The sequence below is a fragment of the Mytilus edulis genome, chromosome 8 (assembly GCF_963676685.1).
Source record: "Mytilus edulis chromosome 8, xbMytEdul2.2, whole genome shotgun sequence".
Taxonomy (NCBI): Eukaryota; Metazoa; Mollusca; class Bivalvia; order Mytilida; family Mytilidae; genus Mytilus; species Mytilus edulis.
In genome coordinates this window covers 51,099,849-51,126,528 of record NC_092351.1, presented here as the reverse complement: position 1 = coordinate 51,126,528, position 26,680 = coordinate 51,099,849, and the positions used below count along the sequence as shown (strand labels likewise).

Below are 26,680 nucleotides of genomic sequence, written 5' to 3'. Positions count from 1 at the left end.
AAAAATGGACAGCTAAGTGTAGAATTCAGTATAAATTTATTTTGAAATGTAACAAATAAATACTAATATAACAGAATTGGCTTTGTTTTTCATGATTTTTTTCTCAAATACATGGGTTATAGAATACATTTATTACGTTCTGGTCCGAATTTGGCCTCTAATTGCACTTGTCAGAATTAAGGGTGAAAAAAGAGGAAAATTGGTTTTTTCCTTTTTTATTCTGCTCTCAGTTAAAGGTAGCACATTATCTACTATATAGATATCAAATTCTTCTTTGTGAGTAATTTGTGTGTCTTATTTTATGGAACAGTGTATTATAATATTTAAAGAGTACTAGTAGGCCTTCTTTGACATCAATACACGCAACTTTTTTGTGTGATGATTTGTAATTTTAAAAAAGACTGATACAAAGGTTTAAACATGTTAAATGGTGTTTCACTTTGCTATAATACATTAAGTCCACTTCCATTTTCTATAAACATATTGATATATCAACTAAAATTGAGAAAGGAAATGGGGAATATGTCAAAGCGACAACAACCCAACCATAGAGCAGACAACATATATTTAAGAGTTATCTAGAATTGGTTTACTCAATTTAAGATAGTCATGATAGTCATTTTGTGTTATCTAAAAGAAGAAGACTCAACCGTCGGATCACTATATTTTGTAGATGACAGTAAAATTAAATTTAGTAGTTTCTATAAAAATTGGCAACTTACTATAAATATAAATAAAACTAAAAACCATGATTTTAAAGCAACATATAGTGCCAAAAGTGTAGTTTCATTCCTTACCTACAATGGTAATATGATACACAATGAATTATATTTAAACTCATAATCACTCTTATAAAGAGCAATTGTAACCTTATTTTAAGTTTAGAAGACCTAGCAATAAAAGCAAGAAAAACTCATGTTTAGCTATATATTTGTTATCCTTGTGTGCATTTCTTTGCTGTTTTATGCTTGTTTTATTGTTTTATTGACAAAAGCTAGTTATGTTTATATGACAATAATGATCATATGATATAATGGCCATATGTTTTTCATTTTGTATTATTGAGAATGCTTCGAATTTAACATTTATATATGGGGAATCAGGAAACATTTTCACGATATATATGTGTAAAACAAAATCAAACAATTCTTCATATAACAAAAAAGAAACATATGGTCAGGGATACATGATGAGAATCAGCCTAATTTCATACGACATTAACAGGTACACCTTTTTAAACAGGGCTGAGTCTGTGCTTCGTATTGTATAAATTTTATACAATAAGGAACACATACTCACCTCTGTAATTCTTTTCTAGGAGGAATACACACACAAATTTACTACAAGCACAAGTTAGTTTCTTTAAAAACAACCCGAAAAATGCTGAAAAACTTTGTTGAATTTCATAACAAAAAATAATCATACTTTGAGTAAACCTGAATTCTAGGAAACTCTAAATACATACTCATAGAAATAGAATTTAATACATAGGATTATATTAAAAAAGATACACTGGAATTGTCCTGGACCCGATTGATCATGTTTATTGTGTTTAAATGATGTGAATGTTACTGGAATTCCTCTTTAGATAAGGGACCACCATATTACCAGTGGTAAGAACCAAATGTTGAATGATTTCATTCTCTATCAAACATTGACTGTCCAGTGTTCCAGCTAGGCCGTTTTCAGAGGGCGCGGCGCCCGCCCTTTTCCGAGTGGCGCCCTGTGCCCTTTTTACAGTTTCCAGGGCGCCCTGCCTTTTTTGAAGATCGATTGCATATTAATTTGCGTATTGATATGATACGCTAATTACTAAATTTTACCTGGGGAAAAGATTATGACTTTGTTTACCACCCCAAGCTAATCAATGGTTACAACTGGTGTCATAATCTGTTGTTATAGGTAATCCGTTTATCGGATGGGTCATTAATGATCATCAAAATTAATTCGTTCAAATAGAATCGGTCAGTCGGCAATTATCTTTGAAGAAATGTGCATACAACAACTTGGGCATGTTGGGCACAATTTGCGATGTTTACCGTAGTTTCATGGAAGAAACGTAATGACAGAAAGTTGGAAAACCATTATAAACTCGTTGAAGACATTGTTTTACTTGTTTTCTGTAAAATAAACAGAAAATTTAGACGTATTTGTCATTGACTGCGTTCATTTTTGATACAAAAATAACAAAATCGGCTGCCATATTGTGATCATATTTACATCCTATTTACGTACTGTTTATAATCCTCCAAAGAAGGAGCACACCCGAATAAAGAAAGATAACTCAATCTGATTTTTTTCCTAGCATTGAGTAACCCATTTACATATTCTAAAATGTGTCTCCATACTTCTTGCTTAAGAATATATATGTTTAGGTATTTATTTTGAGTTATGGGAAAAGTTAAAGAGGGTCTTAGTAGCAGTGTTTGTAGGGTGCCTTGGTCATCTTTTTCTGTATTCTTTATTTTTGATACTATTTTTCACTGTTGCTTTATATCCTAAAACTGTGAATTTACTGAGCACAGCTGTTTTGTGCTGTATTTCCATCAAGCACAGCAGGGGTAGAAAGGTGAAACTGGTAAAATGTGGTAGACCATAGAAACAGTATGAAACAGATCTCCTTTCAAAACATACTGCATATAAAGTTCAACTGTGCCAAGCAATGATAAAAAAACTTGTGTGACATTTGTTTTGGATAGTAGGATACATTATTAAGACTTGGACCTTAAAAGTATACAAGTCATATAAGTTCAAAGTGGACTAACTAAATTAAAACCTTGGTTTCTTCATAGTTACGAGTTCTAACATATCTAAAAGAATCAACAGATAACAAGAAGTAATTGTAACAGGATGCTGTTACGAAGTCTCCCAAACAAAGCTCCAATAACTCCCCATTCATATGGTCCCATGTTCATTTGATTTGATTTTTTGTCCCATACAAGAATATATATGACTTTACAAGATTATAGCACATTCTCAAATTGAACGGGGTGGGGACGACCCCAGGCACTTCCCTTTAATTTCATTTGATTAGCTTTATTGTCCCATACAAGAATATATATGGTTTAGGGGTGGGAATGTTGATCGTTTATAAGTTTTGAAAATAAGAGGGGGGAGGTGACCCCTAGTGACTTCCCTTTTCTTTCATTTCATTTGTTTTATTGTCCCCTACAAGAATATATATGGTTTAGGGGTGGGGATGTTGACTGTTTACAAGTTTTCAAACAAGAGGGGGTGGGGTGACCCCCTCTGAACTTCCCTTTTATTTCATTTCATTTGTTTTATTGTCCCCTACAAGAATATATATGGTTTAGGGGTGGGGATCTGGACCGTTTACAAGATAATAGTACATTCTCGAATTGAACAGGGTGGGGGTGACCCCCAGGAACTTCCATTTAATTTCATGTGCTTTGTTTTATGGTCCCATACAAGAATATGTATGGTTTAGGGGTGGGGATGTTTATCGTTTACAAGTTTCAAACAAGAGGGGGTGGGGTGACCCCCTAGGGACTTTTCTTTTATTTCATTTCATTTGTTTTATTGTCCCCTACAAGAATATATATGGTTTCGGGATGGGGATCTGGACCGTTTACAAGATAAATTTTTTAGATAATAGCACATTTTCAAATTGAACGTGGTGGGGATGACCCCCGGCGACCTCCTTTTAATTTTATTTGATTTGTTTTATGGTCCCATTCAAGAATATATATGGTTAAGGGGTGGGGATCTGGGCTGTTTACAAAAAGTTTCAAACAAGAGGGGGTGGGGTGACCCCCTAGGGACTTCCCTTTTATTTTATTTCATTTGTTTTATTGTCCCCTACAAGAATATACAGGTTTAGGGGTGGGGATCTGGACCGTTTACAAGATAAATTTTTTAGATAATAGCACATTTTCAAATTGAACGTGGTGGGGATGACCCCCGGCGACCTCCTTTTAATTTTATTTGATTTGTTTTATGGTCCCATTCAAGAATATATATGGTTAAGGGGTGGGGATCTGGGCTGTTTACAAAAAGTTTCAAACAAGAGGGGGTGGGGTGACCCCCTAGGGACTTCCCTTTTATTTTATTTCATTTGTTTTATTGTCCCCTACAAGAATATACAGGTTTAGGGGTGGGGATCTGGACCGTTTACAAGATAATAGCACATTTTCAAATTGAACAAGCTGGGGATGACCCCCCCGGGCCTCCTTTTAATGTAATTTGATTTGTTTTATGGTCCCATTCAAGAATATATATGGTTTAGGGGTCGGGATCTGGACCGTTTACAAGATAAAAGCATATTCTTAAATTGAAGGGGGTGGGGATGACCGCCCAGGGACTCCCCCTATATTTCATGTGATTTGTTTTATTGTCCTATAATCATTTCTTAAGACTGCATGTATCTATCACTTACAGTTTTAAAGTTATATTCATTTGAAAATTTTTGAAAATAAAATCCCATAGGGTTCTATTGTTAACCCCTCGCTCCTTTCTACCCCCCAAAATACCCCTTTTAAAAGAAACCCCAATGCACAAACGAAAGATTGATGGCTCACCTAGACGTATAAGTCTACCATTTTATGAAATCCTAAGTCATTCTGACAAGCGGTTTTGGAGAAACGCTGCGTACAAGTTCATTTTTTAAAGTGGCGGAAGAAAAAGAAGAAGAAGAAGAAAAAGAAGAAGAAGCGGAAGAATAATAAAAATAATTAAAAAACCAATTGTTCTCTGGTCTTTCCACCAGTTAATATCTATTTTGATATTAAAATATATAAAATCAGTCTAAAATGTCAGTTCATATGGCTTTATGGTGTGAAGATATGAATTTAAAGCAAAGGTCAAAATCTAGAACGTCAAATTAACCTATGACCTTGACCTCAATTTCAAGGTCACAAACTGAGGATCTCAAATCAAAAGACCCTAGGTCTCTAATATGTATGGTTAATAAGTTATATCACTTTACACATAATTTAAGATACATGTATGATAGGGGCGAAAACTCCCATTCATTGTTTACGCACCCTTTCAACTAAAATTATTTAGTTACCACATGTCACAACTAACAATTTATACAAAATAATTTGTCGATATCTTATAAGATAATGAAAATGAGTGAAAATAAGACAAATTCAAAAATTAGAATATGACCTTGACCTATTTTTCCTTTTATTTTTACCAAGGACCTCAAATCAAAAGATCCTAGGTCTCTATCACTTATTGGGTTCCAGTTTAAAATACATTTCAAAATTTCAAATACATATATGGAGCTTTCATATTGCGTCGGTCGAAATTGGACAAATTATGCGAAGAACATAACAAGCAATTTTATAAAATAAATTTGTCGTAATCTTTTACGGTTGCGAAGTAGTCGTGGACACAAAAAAAACAGTGTTTAGGGAGATAACTCCTACAAAGAAAAGTATTCGGTTACGCAGGGTAAATTTCAAAAGCGCATAAACTGTTCGATATCATATACCAAATATCTAAGCGACATATTGTGAAACAAATATTTATCGCAAGAACAAAATTAGGCAGAAGAAAAAAAAAATCAGAAGAAAAACAATAGGTCTTTCCACAGAAAAGTGGAAAGACCTAATAAGAACTGAGTAAAAACAATGAGTCTCCAAACTTTGTTTGTGACGTTTGTGACACTTAATTAAAAGAAAGAAACTTCCATACATAGATAATGTCAATTCCCAGGTACTGGTTACTGAATGATTTCTTCTGAGACAAACATGCATTCAATACATAAAATTCTTTTCCGATAAATCGAAAGCTCCCCACTTCCATCTCTTCGTTCAGTGCAGGTATAAAAACAGGTTTTATGAAATATCTTCTTCTTCTTCTTCTTCCGAATACGGGAGTAGACTCCTAGGTAGGAGTGTAAAACTTCCCGGAACTTGTGTGCTATGTACATATGGACTTAATTTAAAAATAATATGACAAAGAAAAATCGTTATCAATAACATATATACATTATGTACAGTGGCTTTAAAGTTTAATAAGTTGCTGTGGATCCTTCAAGTGTTAGAGTGGATATGCCACTTTTGTATCTTAAGGTAATTATCCTTCTCTTTAATATTTGAATTTATCAGCCATGTTTGTTTTGTCATCTTCTAAAGAAAATGGCGGATCTTTTGTAGAAAACTTTAAAAACAAATAGTCCGTTTTTACATGCAAAAAAGCAAAATTTCAATGGTGCTTGCTTAGGCAGCAACCATTTGATTTTCTGGGGGGGGCTATGGTTTTTTTTCGAAAAAAAAGTTTGTTTCCAGGTTTTGGTGAAAAAAATAATTTGTTTTGGACCCTGAGAAAAAAAAATTGTTTGTTTCACCCTCAGCTCCCACTATATGTAATGCTAAAATTGAAAGAAAAAAATTGTTTTCGGATTGTCACTAAAAAAATATATTGTTCTTCGCCGAAGGCGAAAAAAAAAGTTTGCACAGAAAAAAAACCCATAGCCCCCCCAGAAAATCAAATGGTTGCTGCCTTAGGAAAATGTTCCACTAAAATTGTATTAAAAAGAATGTTAATGGTCTTACCTAGACTATGTTCTCGAAGAAGTGATTACTAACTGATCTTTTTAGTATTGTCCTTTGTTGTATGCCAATTTCTCCTGGTATCGTGTCCTTGCCTCGGCCGGTAACCCGTAGGCATACGGGGATAACTTTTCTTTCTTCTGCATTGTTTATGCTTTCCCGCCCATGACACCAACAATAACAAGTATGGCGGATTTTGACGGCCAGTTCATTGCGCAAGCGCGAGAAGGGGAATTCCGTAAAATCTCCTATTAACAGGAAGGTCAATTTATAAATAGAATACACTCATACATAAATTCTTTTAATTTTAATTCTACTTTTCGTTTTTATATGGGTTAACTTAGATACATTTGAAATTTAAATACCTACTCTGTAAACTTTTTGTCTAGTAATACCTAGTTATCCATTTTTATAACGTTAATATTAACTTACAAATTTTAAATAGCACTCGCTGTTTCAGCTTGAATAAAACATTCAAACTTAATAAATTTTTGTTATACAGTTCATGGTTATAGATCTATCAATTAACAGTGGCGGATCCAGAACTTTTCCTAAGGGGGGGCCCGCTGACTGACCTAAGGGGGGCAAGCTCCAGTCATGCTTCAATGATTCCCTATATAATCAACCAAATTGGGCCCGGGCCCCCCAGCCCCCCCCCCCCCCCCCCCTGGATCCGTCTATGATTAACATGTCCTATATAAAAATTTGTTTATCATCTAAGACTATTATAACACATGTTAAAATAGTCTCAAATCTAACGTACAAAGGGAAGAATAGAAAACATTATATCAAATTTGGAAGTACTTTTCCAAAGTGACGATCAACATATTTTGAGGTAGCATTGTTTTTTTTCAATTTTCTTTATTCTGAATTTTAAAATTAAAAACATATTTCTTTCTCATGTTTCAGGAGGAAAATTAATAACATTGTTTCCTATGAATTTAGTGGAAAATTGCAAAACATTTGAATAATTTACATGATTATCTCAATCAGAGACAGATGAACGCATTCGACGAGCACTACGTAGCAAAATAAGAGCAACAGAGCAGATGGTGAAACTGTACTTATGTATCCCGTCATACTTTGAACCACACAATTATTTTATTAATTATTATTACTTTTACCAGAGACATATACGTTTATGTATGCCGTCATACTTTGAACGACAAAATTATTTTTATGTCTACCTGTGCGAATTTCAAACGCGCAATTTTACACCAGTACTGAAAACCTTCTATCCTTTATGGGTAGACTTTACATAGATAAATTAAGTCGTATCGGAAAAACAAAATGAGTATGTTAAATATGATGTATGCCTTTTTGTGCTTCTTCGTTACATTTGTTGTTTTTATAGTGATATTAAGATGATAACACAATGTTGACTGCTGTACCCCTATTTTTGACATTTTTTACCCTTTGAGTATGTTTGTTTTGTTCATGCATCGTTGACAATGTAATGGAATTTGATACGACTGTCATACAAGTGAGAGGTTTAGCTAGCTATAAAACCAGGTGCAATCCACCATTTTCTACATTAGAGAATGTCTGTACCAAGTCAGGAATATGACAGTTGTTATCCATTCGTTAGATGTGTTTGGACTTTTGATTTTGCCTTTTCCTTTTTGAATTTTCCTCGGAGTTCAGTATTTTTGTGTTTTTACTTTTTTCAGATGGAGAACATTCAGGCAAAAATAATTCCTAATCTAAAAGAAAATGACAAAATTCAGTACAAACTGCCTAGTTCAAAAATATGGACTAAAGCTACTGTACTAAGTAAAGCAGAAAAAAACAGGGAAAAACAAAAATTGGTATATAATGGAAAGATGATGAAGATAAAAAAAAGTGTCGATTTAGATTAAGTTAAGTTGGAAAAGGTCACAGGTGACAGTGATGAGAATGAAATTGGTGTAAATATGACAATGATGAGTAAATTGCTAAACAAACAGAACTTTCAAAACTCCATAATTTTTGACACTCATGAAGAATGTGATGACATAAGTCAGAACGCTCTTTCTACAAGATAGGATAATCAAACAAAAGCAAGACTTTTTGTGCGAGGTTTTGAAGAAGAATTTACCATGCAGAGAGACAGTCCAACAGTAGGAAAAGGAATGACAAAAATATTCCTTTCGATTACTGCTAGCATGAATTTGGATCGATAAAACAACGTATTTTAAGTCAGCTTTTCTTCAAGGGGAAGATATTAGATAGAGATGTTTTCTGAATCCACAAACAACTAAATGAAAGTTTCACAAAGTAATCAATTACCTTAATAATGCTGTCATAAATGCTTATATCAAAGAATTAAGATTTTGTCAATTACGAATATTTTCCTAGGTTTTCAATTTCAAAAACTTTCATATTAATATCCCCTTGAGTTACAATAACAGCTAATAGATATTCTTACATTACATGGTCGTTCTAAGGAAATAATACTCATATGAGATGCTAGGTTTTATTAAAAGTGTTGAAGACTTTGTTGAGTGGAAACATCTCAAGATGAGAAGAAATGGAAGCACTCACCTTGCAAGAAAAAATAACATAGGTTAGCCTATCAGTAACAAGTATCACTTCTAAAAGATACGGCATCATATATCAAATTATTTTTATAATATAACTCATTAGAGTAAAAAAGGGGGTGGGGTTAACAGAATAGATAATAATGGGCCAATACTGTGGGTAATAAATAGGGAATGTGTCCATGGGACACAGATGATGCCCCTGCTTGTATATCATATAAAGTTGGCAAGAGACATAACTGAAAAATAGTAAAAGTGATGCTTCCCAAATGTTTACTTGATTTTTGTTGCAATAAGTATTGTGACAAAGTCTCATGACATTTGGTTGACTTAGGTTAGAGAACAGCAACAAAAAATTCAGCAATTATTCCATTTGTAAACAAACATAACTCTAGAACGGTAAAACTATAATTCAAATTTGATCTGCATTTCAAGTTAATAAGCTTTCTGTAAAAGTCTGATAACATTTGGTTGAGGAAAACTATAGTAGAGATCAGAAACCAATAAATCAGCAATTTTTATGATTATAAAGGGGCATAACACAAGAATGGAAAAAAAGTGACATCACCCAATTTCGTACTTGATCTGTATTATGTGGTAATAAGCATTGTGTATAAGTTTCATAACAGTTGGTTGAGGCAAACTTAGTTGAGGTAAACTTAGTTGAGGCAAACTTAAGTAAGAAATTGGAAATGAAAAATTTAGCAATTATGTTTAAAAAGGAGCATTACTCAAGAACGGTTAAAGTGACGCCACCCAAGCCCATATCTGTATTATATGGTAATAAGCATTGTTTTAAAGTTTCATAACATTGGGTTGAGGCAAACTAAAGAAAGAGGGGGCGCAAAAGGGGGTCGGTTAACATGTTAACAACACCTCGATTTTGGCAAAAACAGTTTACAAAAAATGCAAAAATGCTGATAACAGTTAACAAAGTGGGTTAAAAACAGGTAACAGCTTAAATTGATCTCAGATAACAGTTAACAACACAAAGTATTGCTTGCCCCCCCCCCCCCCCCCCCCCCCCCCCCCCCCCCCCCCCCCCCCCCCCCCCCCCCCCCCTCCCCCCTCAAGGGCATAAAAATACATATTTCGCATATTGACTTCTTACAAAAAATACAGATAAGCTATGTTCATTTAATGTCATACATTTCTTCCATAAAAGTTCTTGTACTATGATCTTAAATTTATACAAAATAATCATATCAAACTTATACTTTTTAAGTCTGCAAAACCTTCAAGGTATTTATTCAAACACATCATGACATATCCACAAATTATTTTTGAAGACTTAAAACAGTGCAGAAAAGTTACACTTAAAGAGACACAACTCATCATACAAATGTTTCACAGCATTGTAAACTGAGAGATTTATTACAATTTTTTTCGGCTTAAGAATTTATTTGTGGAATCAAAGGATCAAATATGACTTTTGTTCATTTAAATATCAAACTTAAATTTGAATGAAATCTAAATGAAAAAAAATGTCACAATAAATTTTTCGAAATCATTGGGTAACTGTTTTCATTAGGCAAATAAGAATATTTTTCAAGCAAAAATGTATGGGACACTGAAATAATATGTCCTACCAGAGATAAAAAAAAAAAATTGACATAAAATAAAACAAAAATTATTTAATAATTGAATGCTTCTAGTAAAATTGGCTTCTCCACGGTTCATTATGTTTTCTATGAGTACCAATCTGTTCTATCACCCTCTTAGCTATGTATTATTAATATAATGGTACCTGTTTGGCAATTTTAAATTTCACATCCAATGTCCACATCTAAATTATCTTTCAGTAACACATATAAGTAGCCCAATCAAAAAAAAAAATATTCCAAACAAATACCATTCCATTATTTGAAAAATGTATATTTAGCAACAATGTATTATCATGTATGTAAATACACCCCATAATATATTAAAACCAGATGCTCAGCAGGGCGCATTTATATGACCGCAGAGTTTGAAAACTCTGAACAGTTGGGGCAAGTATGGAAACAACTTTCAAGCTTGATACAGCTTTGAATTTGGATTGTGATTAAATAGTTGACACAACATAGGTTTTGAAACAGAATGAATGTGGTCTAAGAACTTAAAACTTAAAAACTTAAAAATGTTAAATTGGACATTTACCTATTATGGTCCAATATCCAAAATATAAATACATGGTTAAATTCAGCATATCAAAGAACCCCAAGAATTCAATTTTTGATGAAATCAAATAAAAAAAGATTCAATTTTGGACCCTTTAGACCTCAATGTGGACCAATTTGATAACCAGGCCCAAATATCAAAAATCTAAATACATGGTTTGATTCAGCATATATCAAAGAACCCAAAGATTGAATTTTTGTTGAAATCAAACACGATTTAATTTTGGACCCCAAATTTGGACAACTTGAAAACTGGGCCTATAATAAAAAATCTAAGTCCATGTTTAGATTCAGCATATCAAAGAACTCCAAGAATTCAAGGAGATTTTTGTTAAAATCAAACAAAGTTTAATTTAGGACCCTTTGAACCTTAATGTAGACCAATTTTTAAACGGGACCATAAATTAAGAATCTACATACACAGTTAGATTCGGCATATCAAAGAACCCCAATTATTCAATGTTTGATGAAATCAAACAAAGATTAATTTTGAACCATTTGGGCCCCCAATTCCTAAACTGTTAGGACCAAAACTCCCAAAACCAATCCCAACCTTCCTTTTATGGTCATAAACCTTGTGTTTAAATGTCATAGATTTCTATTTACTTCTACTACAGATATGGTGCGAAAACCAAGAAATATGCTTATTTGGGCCCCTTTTTGGCCCCTAATTCCTAAACTGTTGGGACAAAAATTCCCAAAATCAATCCCAACCTTCCTTTTGTGTACATAAACCTTGTGTTTATTCACTTATACTAAAGTTATTGTGCGAAAACCAAGCAAATGCTTATTTGGGCTCTTTTTTGGCCCCTAATTCCTAAACTGTTGGACTTAAAACTCCCAAAATCAATCCCAAAATTGTTTGTGGTCGTATAAAAACTAGTGCTTTAGAGTGGCATGTAATGAAAAATATGAGATATTTATCTTCACATCTTTAATTAGCTAAAATAAACAAAAAGTTTGAAACAATTTGCAAACAGTTTATTTCAGAGCAGCATTTTAAAATTTTAGTATCATGGAACTAACTCTATTACATATATGAACACATTTACATATTGCAACTTCTGCTCAATCTGTGAAGCATGTATAAATCATAAACAAATCATCAAACACTAGCTAAATCATATCAATTAGATGTAAAGTTCTAAAAAAAAATATGCACAAATTTATAATGACATACCTGACAGCCATACAGGCTATTGGACCAATAATAGTTGACTAATTTAATAATTGTGAATAAGTAAAGTGATAAAATTGAGAATGGAAATGGGGAATGTGTCAAAGAGACAACCCGCCCAAATAAAAAACAACAGCAGAGGGTCACCAACAGGTCTTCAATGATGTCTATTAAGTTGTTAAACTATATATGTTGTGAGAGACGGATATGTCATATGCCACTAGTGGAGAAGGATGTGTTAACCCTTCCTAAACACCCCCAAGTAAACCCAGGTTTTGGTTGAATTTGTGTTGCTTATTCTTAGAATTGTTCTGTGGTCTTGTTTTTTTTCTTTTAATGAAACAGTTTCTGACTGACTTTTGATGTCTTTTCTCTAGTCTTTCTTCTGTAAAGTGCTTTAAACATTGATGTTTTCCCCGACTATAGCTTTTGACTCCCTCTTCCATTTATGACTTTGAACTCTTTGTATTTTAGATCCTAATTTTAATGCAAATCGTATAATAACTTGTAATTTGATTTCCTCCTGAACTTAAAAATTCTCTATAAATTACCTGGAAATTTCATTTGAGCCTACAACAGATTAATCATCATACTTATTTCTAAAATATAATACATAGAAGTACATAAAGTTAAAACAACAAATTCACAATAAAACATACATGTACAATCATCTAATGCATAAAAAAATGTATCACAGACAAGAGCTTACAAATCTAGATATTAAGTAAAAAACTTTGAATAATACAGTCATGTTAAATAATACATTTATTAGGTCAATGAACATTACAAAATTAAAAATAAAATAGTAATAGAAATGGGGAATGTGTCAAAGAGACAACAACATATCTGACCAAAAAATAGAGAAAAAAAAACATCTTATATGCTGCAGAAACATTTCTATGTAGTTTTTTTTTTAATCAATTCTATATACATTATAACAGAAGCCAAATATAGAACACACTTTAATTTAAAAAAAAATAAAGGGATATTTTAGTACATATTATCAAAACAATAACCTTGCAATGCAAATTATCTTTCAAATAACTTTTCATTTCATTGTATTTGTGCTACTGGATCTCTGATTAAAGAAGCACTTACCCTTATAACAATTATTCTGATAACTACAAAATAAGAACAGAAATGTATATTCAAGAGAATCCTCTACTAATACAGAATGAGATAAATCTGGAAATACACACCCAGTAAGCATGCAATCTTGATCTCTGGTTAGAATTGTGTATTGTCTGTAAGGGCTAGTCCTTTAAAACAATATAGGAGAGAAGGTAGAATCTTTTGAAATACTCCAGCAACTAACACTGTTCTTTGAGTAAATTGGCAAGCATTCGATCCAACATGGCCATAAGCACAAAACGAGTCATTTCTATCAATATTTAAAATAAAATGTCTTCTTTAATTAAAAAAAAAAATAAAACTTTGAATATATATAATTCAATTTGTCATAATGTTATTTTGTCTTTTGTTTCTTTTTATAGCAAATATATTCATAATAAAAAAATAACATTTAAACTAAAATAAATTGCTTCCAGCACAATAATCTGAAATATTGCCCTTTGGATTTGGTGGGGGCAAAGATAATGGAAAGAAATATGAAATAACAAAATACATCAGAATGAGTATAAGAAATAATATTTGTACTATAAACATCATTTTAACAGTTTGTTCCAACTTTCTGTTACTTTCCATTAACTGGTCCATCTGAAATAATGAAAAAAAAATTGCATATGAACAAAAAGCCATCTTTGAGACTGGAACCAATTCACTAAACATGATCATTCAAAACATCTTGTAATCAACAAAATTACTTCTACACAACAAACATATATCAAACTCTTTTTACTCTCAAATAACTATTTTTTAACCAAAAAAAATCATGAAAACCCAAACTTTTTGAATTTCATAGGTTTTCTTAATTTACCATTATCAAGAAAGCCCAAAACCCAACATTAGAAAGTCAAGAACCAAAACAGGTAAAGAGCTAAATACCAAAACAGGTAAAGAGCTACATACCAAAACAGGTAAAGAGCTAAATACCAAAAAAGGATTGGATTCAAATAGTCTGAAATCATCACCAGATATGTAACTGCCTAGTTTTTCAAACTGTGTACAGCAATTTAAAAACTGTCAACTAATTATGCATAATTTTGGACTCAGGAAATTTCTTTTAAACAAGAATGTGTCCTCAGTACACGAATGCCCCACTCGCACTTTCATTTTCTATGTTCAGTGGACCGTGACATTGGGATAAAAACTCTAATTTGGCATTAAAATTAAAAAGATCATATCATAGGGAACATGTGTACTAAGTTTGAAGTTGATTGGACTTCAACTTCATCAAAAACTACCTTGACCAAAAACTTTAACCTGAAGCGGGACAGACAGACGAACAGACGAACAGACGGATGAAGGGACGGACAAACGGACGGACGAACGGACGCACAGACCAGAAAACATAATGCCCCTCTACTATCGTAGGTGGGGCATAAAAAAATAGCAGATGCAATCCACTCTGTATTACTGAAATTTCGTACAATTACAAAAATGCATTGAAATAAATTAAGCAATTACTTCAAATGATTCTGTTCAAATAATTACAACTGATTCTCAATGACTGCTAAATAAAAGCTTGATCAACACATTCATAATCATTTATACTAACTCTTGAAAAAGATATATTTTATTTCAATGTCTAACTTAGGCATCTAGTTTTCTTGTTTGAATAGTTTTACATTTTTTCGTTTTGTGGTCTTATAGCTCTCACTATCAGTCAGGGGCATTACTTAAACAAGTATCAATTAAAATTACCTATACAAGTAATGTTGAAAACGAGGCTAATTTAAATATAACTTATATAAGTTATTTTTCTGAATATTATTTTTATAGGTGTCCAAGAATACAGATTTTACTAGCTTTAAAAAATTTTCACAGTTATCTGGTTATTTTTCCTTTGATATATAAAAACTAATTGTTCAGAAATACTGATTAACTTTCCGACGCACTTATCTTTCATACCGACGCTTCTGGGTCAAAGATTGGTCTCTTGGGACTATTAAATTATCATTTTCCTCTAAAATCTTGAAGGTAGACTGATTTAAATAGATAGATACTTGTGAATTAATTTAGACCTGAAGTTATTTATAATTTGTAACCTAAATCAATTACATATGTGCCTTAGATAAGTGTAATTGCTATTTTTTTCAAAAATGTTTAAAATAACTTATTCAAGTAATATTTTTGTCATTATTTTCAAAGTAACCCTTAATCTCTATACTCCTTTCAAATCTGATAAATTCTTTATTTTATGATATAAAATGTTGTTTAAAATCATGAAAACTACATTTAGTCTATGTTTCTATTGAAAATTAAAATAACTCTATTAAGTAATTTTATTATTTTTAAAATAAAAAATTACTTATATAAGTAATTAAAAAAAAATAACTTGTTTAAGTAACGCCCCTGACTGACTATTGGGTATGGCATTTGCTTATTATTGAAGGTCGTAAAGTGACATATAGTTGGTAACTTCTACATCATTTGGTCTCTAAGAGGAGAGTTGACTCATTGACAATCATAACAAGTGTTCTTATTTTTAAAGTGGTATATATTTGAATGTCAAAGACTTTCTTTCAATCTATTTGATTCTTTAAGAAAATCAATGCTCCAATCCGAATTGAAGGCAGGTCAAAATACACTGACCTAAAACCAATTTAAGTTGTTTTTTTAAACCTTACCTTAGTATTAAGTTTGTCTATTTGGTCTAGGGATGAAGCACTTGAAGCTATACTGTCTTGTGATCCATTCTTGTGTACTTGACTACACTTTAATCTGCAAGGAAAGACATGATAATTGTAAAGGCAATACATATAGGTTTGAGACCAATCAACCTTAGTTAAGACTTCGGGTATTCTGTGGATATTCCCGCTTCTTTTACCAATTAAAATTGAAATAGCTAAATGAGCTTGAAAATGTTGTTAAAGGTCAGATATTAATCGATCAATGTCAAATTTGCTGTATGCATTGATCACATTGTAAAGTAGTTATACAAGAAAGACAACTTAAATTTAGTAATAATCAAGTTACTAAACAGAAGACAATGTTAGTTAGGACTATTAATGCACTCAATTTTGTTTTATTTTTCCAAAAAAATAAAAATTCTAAATAGGTCAGTAGAATTACAATTTACATTGCAACAGTATTCTTTTTTTTTTCTTTCTTAAAGGCAAAAGTTTAATTTAGTATTGGCTGTTATATATAGAATCAGGAAATAAACTCATCAGATCTGTACTTTGTGTCTCTTGTTGTTAAGGATTGGGTATGAGTACTTTGCCACATACTTTGCTAGTTTTTGATAGTTTTTTGTGCTGTCACAAACATGTTAAAGACCAAACAGCCTATTGTTTATGCGCATCAGCTAACGCAACTTGGTAGTGACATAAAAGCTCTATGACGTTGTTTCTAGCAATGAAAAAACGTCAAATTATAACGTCCTATTTCGCGTTTTCCACGGATTCCAACATGGTGTACGCTACGTAGGTACGCTATGTCTCCCAAGAAAAGAGGAACTATTATGCGTCGCGCTACTTTAATATCCTGTGGAGATTTAACACAAATAGACACATAAGATACTACACTATATTTATGGGCATTATGTTTTCTGGTCTGTGCGTCCGTTCGTTCGTCCGTCCGTCTGTCCCACTTCAGGTTAAAGTTTTTGGTCAAGGTAGTTTTTGACGAAGTTGAAGTCCTATCAACTTATAACTTAGTAAACATGTTCCTTATGCAATGATCCTTCTAATTTTTATGTCAATTTTTCAAAAAAATTTAAAAAAAATGAGTATTCACAAGGTTAGGCCCATAATCAAATATTCCTAAAAGTTTTGACATACTGGCAACATGTGCATGTAACTGATGTCTGGATGATTCTCGTAAAATAATGTCCGATCTTGCAATGAAGTTAAAATTTATTTATACTGCTTATTTGACAAAATCTTATAGTAAAATTAAATGATAACAAAGGGTCATTTTTAACCGGATTTTTGTGACAAAAATGTCGGTTATTGATTTGGGGATGTACGGCGGTCGGTCGGTCGGGCGGGAATCAAATGTTGTCCGTGCATTAACTCATGAACCGTTCAACCAAAGCTTTTAAAATTTTAATATGTTGTTACTGACAACTAAATGAAGGTCAAGTTCAATAATGGCGATTTTGACTTTTACCGTTCAGGAGTTATGGTTCTTGAAAGATTGAAAAATGGAGTTTCCAGTCGTGTCCCTGCATTTAGGCATGAACTGTTCTACCTAAGCTTCCCAAATTTTAATATGTTGTTACTGATGACAAAATGGAGGTCAAGTTTAATAATGACGATTTTGACTTTTACCGTTCAGGAGTTATGGTTCTTGAAAGATTGAAAAATGGTGTTTCCAGTCATGTTCGTGCATTTACGCATGAACTGTTTTACCAAAGCTTCCCAAATTTTAATATGTTGTTACTGATGACAAAATAGAGGTCAAGTTCAATAATGACGATTTTGACTTTTACCGTTCAGGAGTTATGGTTCTTGAAAGATTGAAAAATGGTGTTTCCAGTCGTGTCCGTGCATTTTCTCATGAACCATTCAACCAAAGCTTTTGAAATTTTTATATGTTGTTACTGATGGCAAATTAGAGGTCAAGTTCAATAATGACGATTTTGACTTTTACCGTTCAGGAGTTATGGTTCTTGAAAGATTGTGAAATGGCGTTTCCATTCACGTTGTTGCATTTACTCATGAACCATTCAATCTAAGCTTTTCAAATTTTAAGATGTTGATACTGATGACAAAATGGAGGTCAAATTTTATATTGACGATTTTCACTTTCACCATTCATCAGTAATGGTTCTTGTGATATTGCCAGGACACAAATAAATATTAATAAATCCGGTTTGCTGTCGTTGTGACAGCCTCTTGTTGTTTGTCATTTGTTTCATTTCAAATTGTCTTAAGGAGAAATGATAAACATATTGTCTAATCTCACTGAAGCTTACAGCTAATTTTCTAATGTATGTAGATCAGCACTTTGGTTTGCCTGCTTGCTTTGTTTGTATATTTTGTATAATTATATTTTGATAACGTCCATTTCAATTAAATAGCATGTATACAGGTTTACATAACAGAACTTGAGTAAACATTGATTGAGGAAGCCAACCAAAGTTTCACCCTACATGCATTAGGAAAATTAGCTGTAAGGCAAAAAGTATTAATAAAACTAATACTCAGCGAATGTGAACATGAATTAAAATCAAAATTTTCGTTGTTTAAAACTAAATTGTTGTACATGGTTGTAAGTTTAACTTATGACAAAAACAATTGCTCCAAGAATAATATCTGAAATAAAATCGCTTCCTTTCATTTGGCTACAACTGTGACCGGAAAGATTGAAAACAAGTTTCGATTTTCAATGCCGGCAACAACCTTTTCTTTGTTTTAATTTCCAAAATGAACATTTAGATTTATTATATTTTATCCTGTTGGAGAAATCTTACTTTGTAGTTTCAACGGAAAATTATTTCTAAATTAATTTTTGAATCAAAAACTTTTTGTATTTTATATTTACTGTCTCGTTTATTGAAAACACATGAGGTAGTAACAAAAGGATTGTATTTTAAGATAGATGTATAACGTTTTAGAATCAAAACTTTCATTCATATATTATACCTATAATTTTAATTTCCTTATATCTTAAATATCCTAAAATAATGAATTCACAAACTCAATGCAATAATTTCTAAACGTTCGTCCTAGGTCGGCAAAAATAATGGTATAAAGAACTCCATGTTTTTGTATGTCCGTCTTTCAACAGTACCGAATGAGTTCGTTACGGCAATCTTCTGAAATTGACGCGAAAAAGAAACAAGCACATCTAGTCTGGTATAGTCAAATACTCTGTAAGTTAACCAGTGCCATCTTTCATTTCTTTTTTATTTTCAATCATTTTGCTTATGTGGGACAGAGGACAAAGACAGACTTTCCTAACAAAAGCGGCGTGAAAGGTTATTTTAAACAATTTTCCATTCCGACGGATGGTGTTTCTGAAGGTTAATATTGTGCGGCAACATCGTAAGATCTGACACTGACACATGCATTTAATCTCTTGTATTACCGGATAATAAAGTAGGTGAATATAGTTATCATTCTTGGAAATTTAAATGTGGGTTTCAAACATCCAATTTGCGATTTTTTTTTCAAATAGTGCGCCAGCAAGGAAAGTTTGTACTATGACGTCAGATGCAATGGTCTGAAGAAAGACAACTCTTTTCTTCAAAATGAACGAGAAAAAAACATGAAAGGTCGGTGACATACGCTTTTTATTGCTTTATTTTGAAGAGTACACATGGCACTTTCCTTCTTGAAATTATTATGAAGAAATCACTGGTAGTTATTTTTTAATACTGGAAACGTTTTTCATTTTTACGTTTTATTTTTGGCGGGAATGAAATAAATCATATTTTGAAAGATCAAAACAATACGAGTCTAAAACTCTTGAACCTGTATTTGATAGATACAAATCTACTGTTTAACGTGAAACAAGAATTATGCTTGTAGGTTTGATATAAAGTATTTTTTGGAGAGTTTATATAACAAGCTCATATTATGTTAATATTCGGGAAAACACGAAACTGAGGTTGCTATAGCGACAAAACTAAGTCGGTGACCCCCAATTTTTTTCATCATATTTTGTTCCTCAAATCATGAAATACCTTCACACAAAATTTTAAGGAAAAATCACTGGTAGAAATGAATAGGCTGTTTGGTCTTTAAACCTTGCCACAATCTTTATGTGCCTGTCCCAAGTTAGGAAATTGAAGTTTAGTGGTTGGAGATGGTTAATGTGCGTAAAAAGTTTTTTTTTTAAAATTGTTTAGCTATACTTAAGCTGTTAAGTTCTTGTTTGAATTGTTTCTTATCTCACATGTTGGGGTCTTTTATGCAGATTATACTTTATGTATGTATGAAGACTTAAAAAAAAAAACGAAATTAAATATCAAGGAATATTCCATTTTCCTCAAACCAAAAAATTTGGTACCCACTAAAAATTAATGAATCCACATGGCTATATTCAAAATAAAGTGAGATATATTTCTATAGGTTACCATACCTATGTTCCATGATATTTTCTCTAGGAACTGTTTTCCAAAGCTGTTGTAAATTGTCAGCAGAATCACTAGTTAACTCCATAGCCATGATCAGAAACTTGTCTTTTGATACTGTGTTATAACCTGATAAATACAATAGAAAGTGCAGTTTTTAAACACATAATATAATTTTGATTAAGTCTGCAATTATGTTCAAAATCTTATTTATAATGTTTCATTCTGCTGGATAGAAGTCAACTATAAATAGACCTTGATTTTCTTCCCCATCTCACTGGTTATAAATTGATACTGAATTGCTTTCAAAATGTCTATGGTTCTATGGGTCTAATACCTGTTAGTATAAAGCAGTACTTACTACTAAATAAATTTCATGTCTGAGTATTGAATAGTAAATATGCCATACTTATACAACATGTTTGTAAACTGCTATGCTAGGACAGGAGTTCTTCCCTAGAAAAATAGTGATGGTGGAAAGCAGTTCAATTCTTTGAAAATTGCTTGCTTGATGTCTATTGACAAATGTTTTATGCATACTCATCAGAACAATCATAAAAACAGTCAACTTTCATAAAATAGAAGTCAGCCAGAACAAGGAAATATTTTGAGATACTTGTAATTCGACTCAAACAAAAACTTAAGGTTTGACAGTCCAAGGGACACAACTCTTGATAAGCTTGGTAAGGCTAAAAAAATCAATATTCTTTGTACAGTAACAATTTCTTACAGTGGTTTTTAGCCGAGAGAGCAATTTTGGTATACTCATCAGGAATGGAAATACATTTATTCATATGGAACAAAGTGTGGGACTATCAGAAAACTCATCCAAAATTTCTAGTCAACCAAGTTCAAAACAACAAGAGTTAACTGTATTTAGCTTTCTGTAGATAAAAATTCACATTCTGATGTAAAACAACCATGAAATACTCTTCTTATACAAGTTTTTATTCTACTCATTGAATTTGTTGAACAGATGCAGCAATATGGGTCAATATCCCTTCAGATTTCTCATACTACAAACCAATATGGAAATGGCTTTAAAATTAACATTCAAAACAGTGTACTTATTCAATTTATGCTATTGAATTTTATGGTATCACCGTATGATATTTTTTTCTGTGGTCAAAGGAACCTTTGAAGAAAGTTTAAACTGTTGTAGCAACCCCATTTTTAAGGTCACATGTCAACTAATCCAAGTTGAATATATTGATAAATCAATGAGGGAAATGTTATATTGCCACCTTCTAGAAATGAACAAAACATACTGACCAAAGCTGTGGAACAATAGCTCTTAGGTCCTGAAGATATTGTTTACAATTTGCAGACACTCTTTGATCTGCACAAATTAGAAAATTAGGACCATTGGAGTTGCAGATCAACAGTTTATACTGACTCTGATTAAACATGAACAGTTATTTACCTTGCTGTAGATACACATGAACATCAACAGTTGAACCAGCCTTGACAATTCCAGCACTTGGTCTAACTCTGTATTTCTCTGGAGAGGTGGTTTTTACCTGCAAAATTTAGCATGTAACAGGTTTGTTGGCTAAATGCATAATACCATAAACAAATCAAAAACTATCAAACTAATTTATTTTCCTGTAGTCAACCAAATAATTTGATTACCATATAAATGTGACAAACTCAACACTTTTGGTTTGGTTTTTCTTCAAAGTATTTAACCTGGAAAGCAATTATCATAGAATACAGATAATAAAATCAAGATAGTGTGTGTGTGTGTCTGTTTTTACTTACAAATTTCTATTATAGCTGCTCTCACTTTGACCAGTCATTATACTTGAACTGAAATCTATTCACACATATGTATTTCAATGGTCATTGCTTGTTGGCTTGATATGTGGTATGGGTTTTGCTTATTGGTGAAGGCCCTATGGTAGCCTGTAGTTGCTTAAATCCAACAATTGGTCTCTGTCAGATAGTCATTTCATTGGCATTGATACCACATCTCCTTATATTTTATACATTACCTTGTATGCAATTGCATATGGAAGAGTATTTTTCAGTGAAATGACATCAAATGTTTCTTTTCCTGTTTCATCTGTTGTGAATAATAGTTCATCACCAGGACTACAAAATAAATAATTAAAGAATTATCAACTCCATAAACTACACCACTACAGTTGAAGTTGTTTCATAAATTTTGTTTGTCCATTTATATGAAGGTGGATATATAGAGTACACAACATTTCCAGATGGCTACTACTGTAAATTCAGAAATTGATGCATGCATTTATCATCAATGGGAAAACCTTGACCACTTCCAAAAATGTAAAATCTATATACATGATCAATATAAGGTGATTGCAAAAATTTGAAAAAGCACAACTGAAATTAAGATGCAAGTTTTTATTATAGCAAATCTGAAACTGTCACATTTTCCCCAATGCAGGTAAAGTTTGTATATTTGGTTTATATTGGGTTTATATTTTTGTATATAAATAAGGCCCCTTTCTCATTTTTCTTGTTTTACATTTGTCATTTTGGGGCCTTTTATAGCTGACTATGCGATATGGGCTTTGCTCATTGTTGAAGGCTGTACAGTGACCTATAGTTATTAATTATAATTTCTGTGTCATTTGCTCTCTTGTGGAGAGCTGTCTCATTGGCAATCATATCACAAAAGAGTATTTTGAAATGAATGGTATTTCTTATTGCAGCTGACTTATAAAAGATCTGGAATCAATGCACATTTTAATAGTTTATGTTTCTTTAATATATACATCAACTCTTGAATTGGGGGTATTTTAGCTTAGAAAAATGTTTTAAATAACCTGCCTACTGTTCAAGACTGTTTATTGACCACTAGCAATATTTTTTATGTTGTCTCATTCCCTTACATCTTCCTTGACTTAAATTTCTACTCAAACCAAATACAACTTACCTTATAGTTAACAGTCGACCAATAAAACTATTGTCTTCTGTTCTTCTTTGGTGGGGACTTTTAAAACTGGATTTATTTGGACTAGTTTGCTGCAAAATATATTATAGACATCACAAACGATATTTCTTAAGTTAAATGGCACAATGATATTATTATTTTTTCTGATCAACATCATTTCAATGATACAATTGTTTTTTTTTTTTTTTTATCTATTTCTATTTCCAAATAATGGCTTCCGGAGTATTATTTTTTTTAAATAAATAACAACCCTGGCTTATTGTTTCAGTTGTGTATTCAATCAATGACACCAATAAAATAATAAAATTTAAGCTTAATCACATGAAACATTGTTAGTTGTTTTTTTTTTTACAATCTTGACCAACATGAAAGGAACACTAACGCATTTCAAAATTTGTGCAACATGTGTTGAACTAAATGCGAACAAATAACAACCAACAAAACAAGCAAGGTAAAATGAGATTTAATTTAAACAACTCGAGTCATTTTTATCTGTAAATTTTGCTGCTGATAAGTAGATATTTTTAAATAGTTCAGAATCAGATAAGTTTTCCTCTATAAAAGCAACAGCTGTGTCAAAATGTTAAAAGTAATAAGATTATTTCTAACAAAAGTATGAAAGTGTTTAATTTTAATTGAAGATTCTGGTAAATTTTTGGGGGAGGAACAAGATCCAATTCCAAATTTCATTTTGTTTAACATAATTGCAAAAGCTCATATATCTAGTCATTAAGAACTAACTCAAGATAATCACCCTTGTTGATTATTTTTTTTCATAGTTCTTTTTATTATATAAGAATACTATCTTTTTTATATTTCAATGCTAAAAAACAGATTAGCTTCACAAACAATTACCGTTATCTTCAAAGTTATCTGAAACAAATAATTTGTGATAAAAAAAAACGTTAATTTCTTAAGAGTTTTTCCTTATTTCTAAATTCTATCTGGTAGGGTGATCGGAGGCATTAACTAATTGTGATTGTTTTCTTTAATTTCGAACCCTGCAAAATATTGTACTTTTTTAAGTCATATTGTTATGAGGGCTGTAGAGTTTACAAACCTAGATATAAAATATGAAGATGTGGAAACTAACATCTATAGGTCACTGCACAGCCTTCAACAATGAGTAAAACCCATTATAGCATTGTACGCTTTAATAATTAGTCAATATTTATGTTCCTTTCTCTTATTTCCAACCTTTTGGTTCATATATCCTCTAACCTATTCAGCTATGTATGTATCACTGGTTTTTGTGCAAGGGTTCATGCTGATGGAAGATTAATCCAGAAAAGTGCATTTGACCCACAAAATTTTAAAACTGATATCCCTGTATCAATATTTAAACTGAAAAACTGGAGAATGGAAATGGGAAATGTGTCAAAGCGACAACAACCCGACCATAGAGCAGACAACAGCCGAAGGCCACCAATGGGTCTTCAATGTAGCGAGAAAATCTCTTTATTATCTCTTTTTCAATATTTATCTCATTTTATTCAACGAATTAAAACCATTGAATTCTATATTATTAACAAACCTGCTTGGTTGGTGCAGAATTATTAAGATTATCTGGGGAAGAGTCTACTGGTGATTTATCCACATCAGCAAACGTAACCTGACAAAATAGAAAACCATGTTTAAAATTAATAAGAGTGTTGAATCCTTCCTATAAGGAATTCACTTATAACAAAGACATCTGATAAGTATGTACTGGTAACTAAAAGTATCAGCTCTTTTTTATCTGTGCAATGTACAAGATACTCTTCATAATGTTACTGTATATATAATCTACTGTAAAGTAAAGTAAGTAACTTTGCTGTGAGGGATGGCATCATTTAATATTATCAGGTCAAAAATACTATGTGCTGCTTGCCTTCAGTAAATGTAAACACAATAAGCATTACTGGAACTTCTTTTTTTGATACAACTTTGATCTTGATTATTCATTGGATACCAATTTTCGCGGATACTGTGGGTACAGGTGAACAACGAAATTAAACTTTCAAAGAATGACAAGTTTTCTTAAGTCAAGTGTGCAGACTTTGGCAAAATTGGTATCCACTAAAAAATAAACAATCTGCAGTATGTAATAGTTACTGCAGACCTTAATACTTTTCCTGCACTATTTTTTTCTGAATTGATCTTTTCATAAATAAAATTGATAATTCATTGCTCATAAGTAAGCAAACTAGATCTTAAAAAACAACCTTGGTAAAACCAGGCCACATGTCAATGTAATGACCTCAAGGGATGAAATTGTCAGATATTATAAAAAAAGAAATCATGATTTTGTCATTTGGTGTTGTTTTCACCAGTACCATTTTTTCATTTTTTTTTTTTAAGTATTAATTGTTTTTTGTTTTTTTTAACACTATAATTGATTCTTTATTGCACATATTGCTGTTTAACAATTAAACTTGGTGTACAGCATTTCATCAAGTTTCCCTGTTAAATTACCACTGAATACCCAGGGATACTATTCAGTAAAATTAACTAATACATTACATTGGTTTAATTCACATATTAAACTATTTTTATAGTTGTTACAAATAGTCTTTGCATCTTCACAAAAAGTATTTTTTGATATATTCATAAACAAATATCTACACAATAATATTTTTACGGAATTTGATCATTCATCCGGAATGACTTTTTGGGTTCTTTTTTGAGTACCATTTTTTCATCAATTTTAGATTATTTCTACTTTAAAGCTTGATAATGTATAAGCACTATCTATTATTGGTGACAGCATGTTGACTTCTATATTCCTTGATTTTTTTGTGTTGTTTAGGTGCTGTCTTATTCATTAAACAAAGTCCAGTGAATATTACCTTCTTTCTATTTGCTTTATTTTCTTCCTCTAATCTTTCCTCTGGAGTTAAATAACGGAATTGGAATTTATCCTAAAAGAGTAAATTAATTGTTTTATTCAAAAAGAATTAACCATGCAGTACTGGCTAACACTAGGAATTAATTAACTTAAGGGGACTACAGCATGTACAGGGTATACATTCTTTTTTTAAAATATAGCATTTAGCTATTTTTTCTATAACTGAACTTTATCATATATACTTAATCGAAAAATAAAATAAAAAAATGGGGTCAACGTTCATTTAAGCTCACAGTTTGCCTTCAAAAGAAGAATGCATTGATAAGAAATAATTGATCATTTTCTTATGTTATGAAAGATCAACTTGAAAGCAAAGTTCAAGCTTATATAACTTTGACTTATATA

General features: G+C 31.7%; 2 protein-coding genes across 5 annotated transcripts in view; both read right to left on the bottom strand.

The window, feature by feature from the left end:
• The window catches only part of LOC139485822 (uncharacterized), a 37,621-nt gene extending 30,914 nt beyond the window's left edge, over positions 1 to 6,707 (bottom strand). For all 3 annotated transcript variants that reach the window (XM_071270470.1, XM_071270469.1, XM_071270471.1), the window contains exon 1: positions 6,525 to 6,707. The gene's annotated coding sequence lies outside the window, so the exon portion shown is untranslated. The remainder of the gene's footprint in view (positions 1 to 6,524) is intronic.
• A 5,458-nt stretch (positions 6,708 to 12,165) lies between these two features.
• The window catches only part of LOC139485821 (motile sperm domain-containing protein 2-like), a 28,664-nt gene continuing 14,149 nt past the window's right edge, over positions 12,166 to 26,680 (bottom strand). Inside the window, exons 9-17 of one of the 2 annotated variants that reach the window (XM_071270467.1) lie at positions 26,277 to 26,348; positions 24,983 to 25,060; positions 24,304 to 24,321; positions 23,431 to 23,519; positions 22,517 to 22,616; positions 21,946 to 22,042; positions 20,531 to 20,651; positions 16,126 to 16,219; positions 12,734 to 14,092 (exon numbers count right to left, since the gene is read on the bottom strand). In XM_071270467.1, the coding sequence (XP_071126568.1) occupies positions 13,904 to 14,092; positions 16,126 to 16,219; positions 20,531 to 20,651; positions 21,946 to 22,042; positions 22,517 to 22,616; positions 23,431 to 23,519; positions 24,304 to 24,321; positions 24,983 to 25,060; positions 26,277 to 26,348 (858 nt within the window). In that variant the 3' untranslated portion in view covers positions 12,734 to 13,903. Of the gene's footprint in view, positions 14,093 to 16,125; positions 16,220 to 20,530; positions 20,652 to 21,945; positions 22,043 to 22,516; positions 22,617 to 23,430; positions 23,520 to 24,303; positions 24,322 to 24,982; positions 25,061 to 26,276; positions 26,349 to 26,680 lie in introns of both variants that reach the window. The other variant, XM_071270468.1, reaches the window with a different exon arrangement.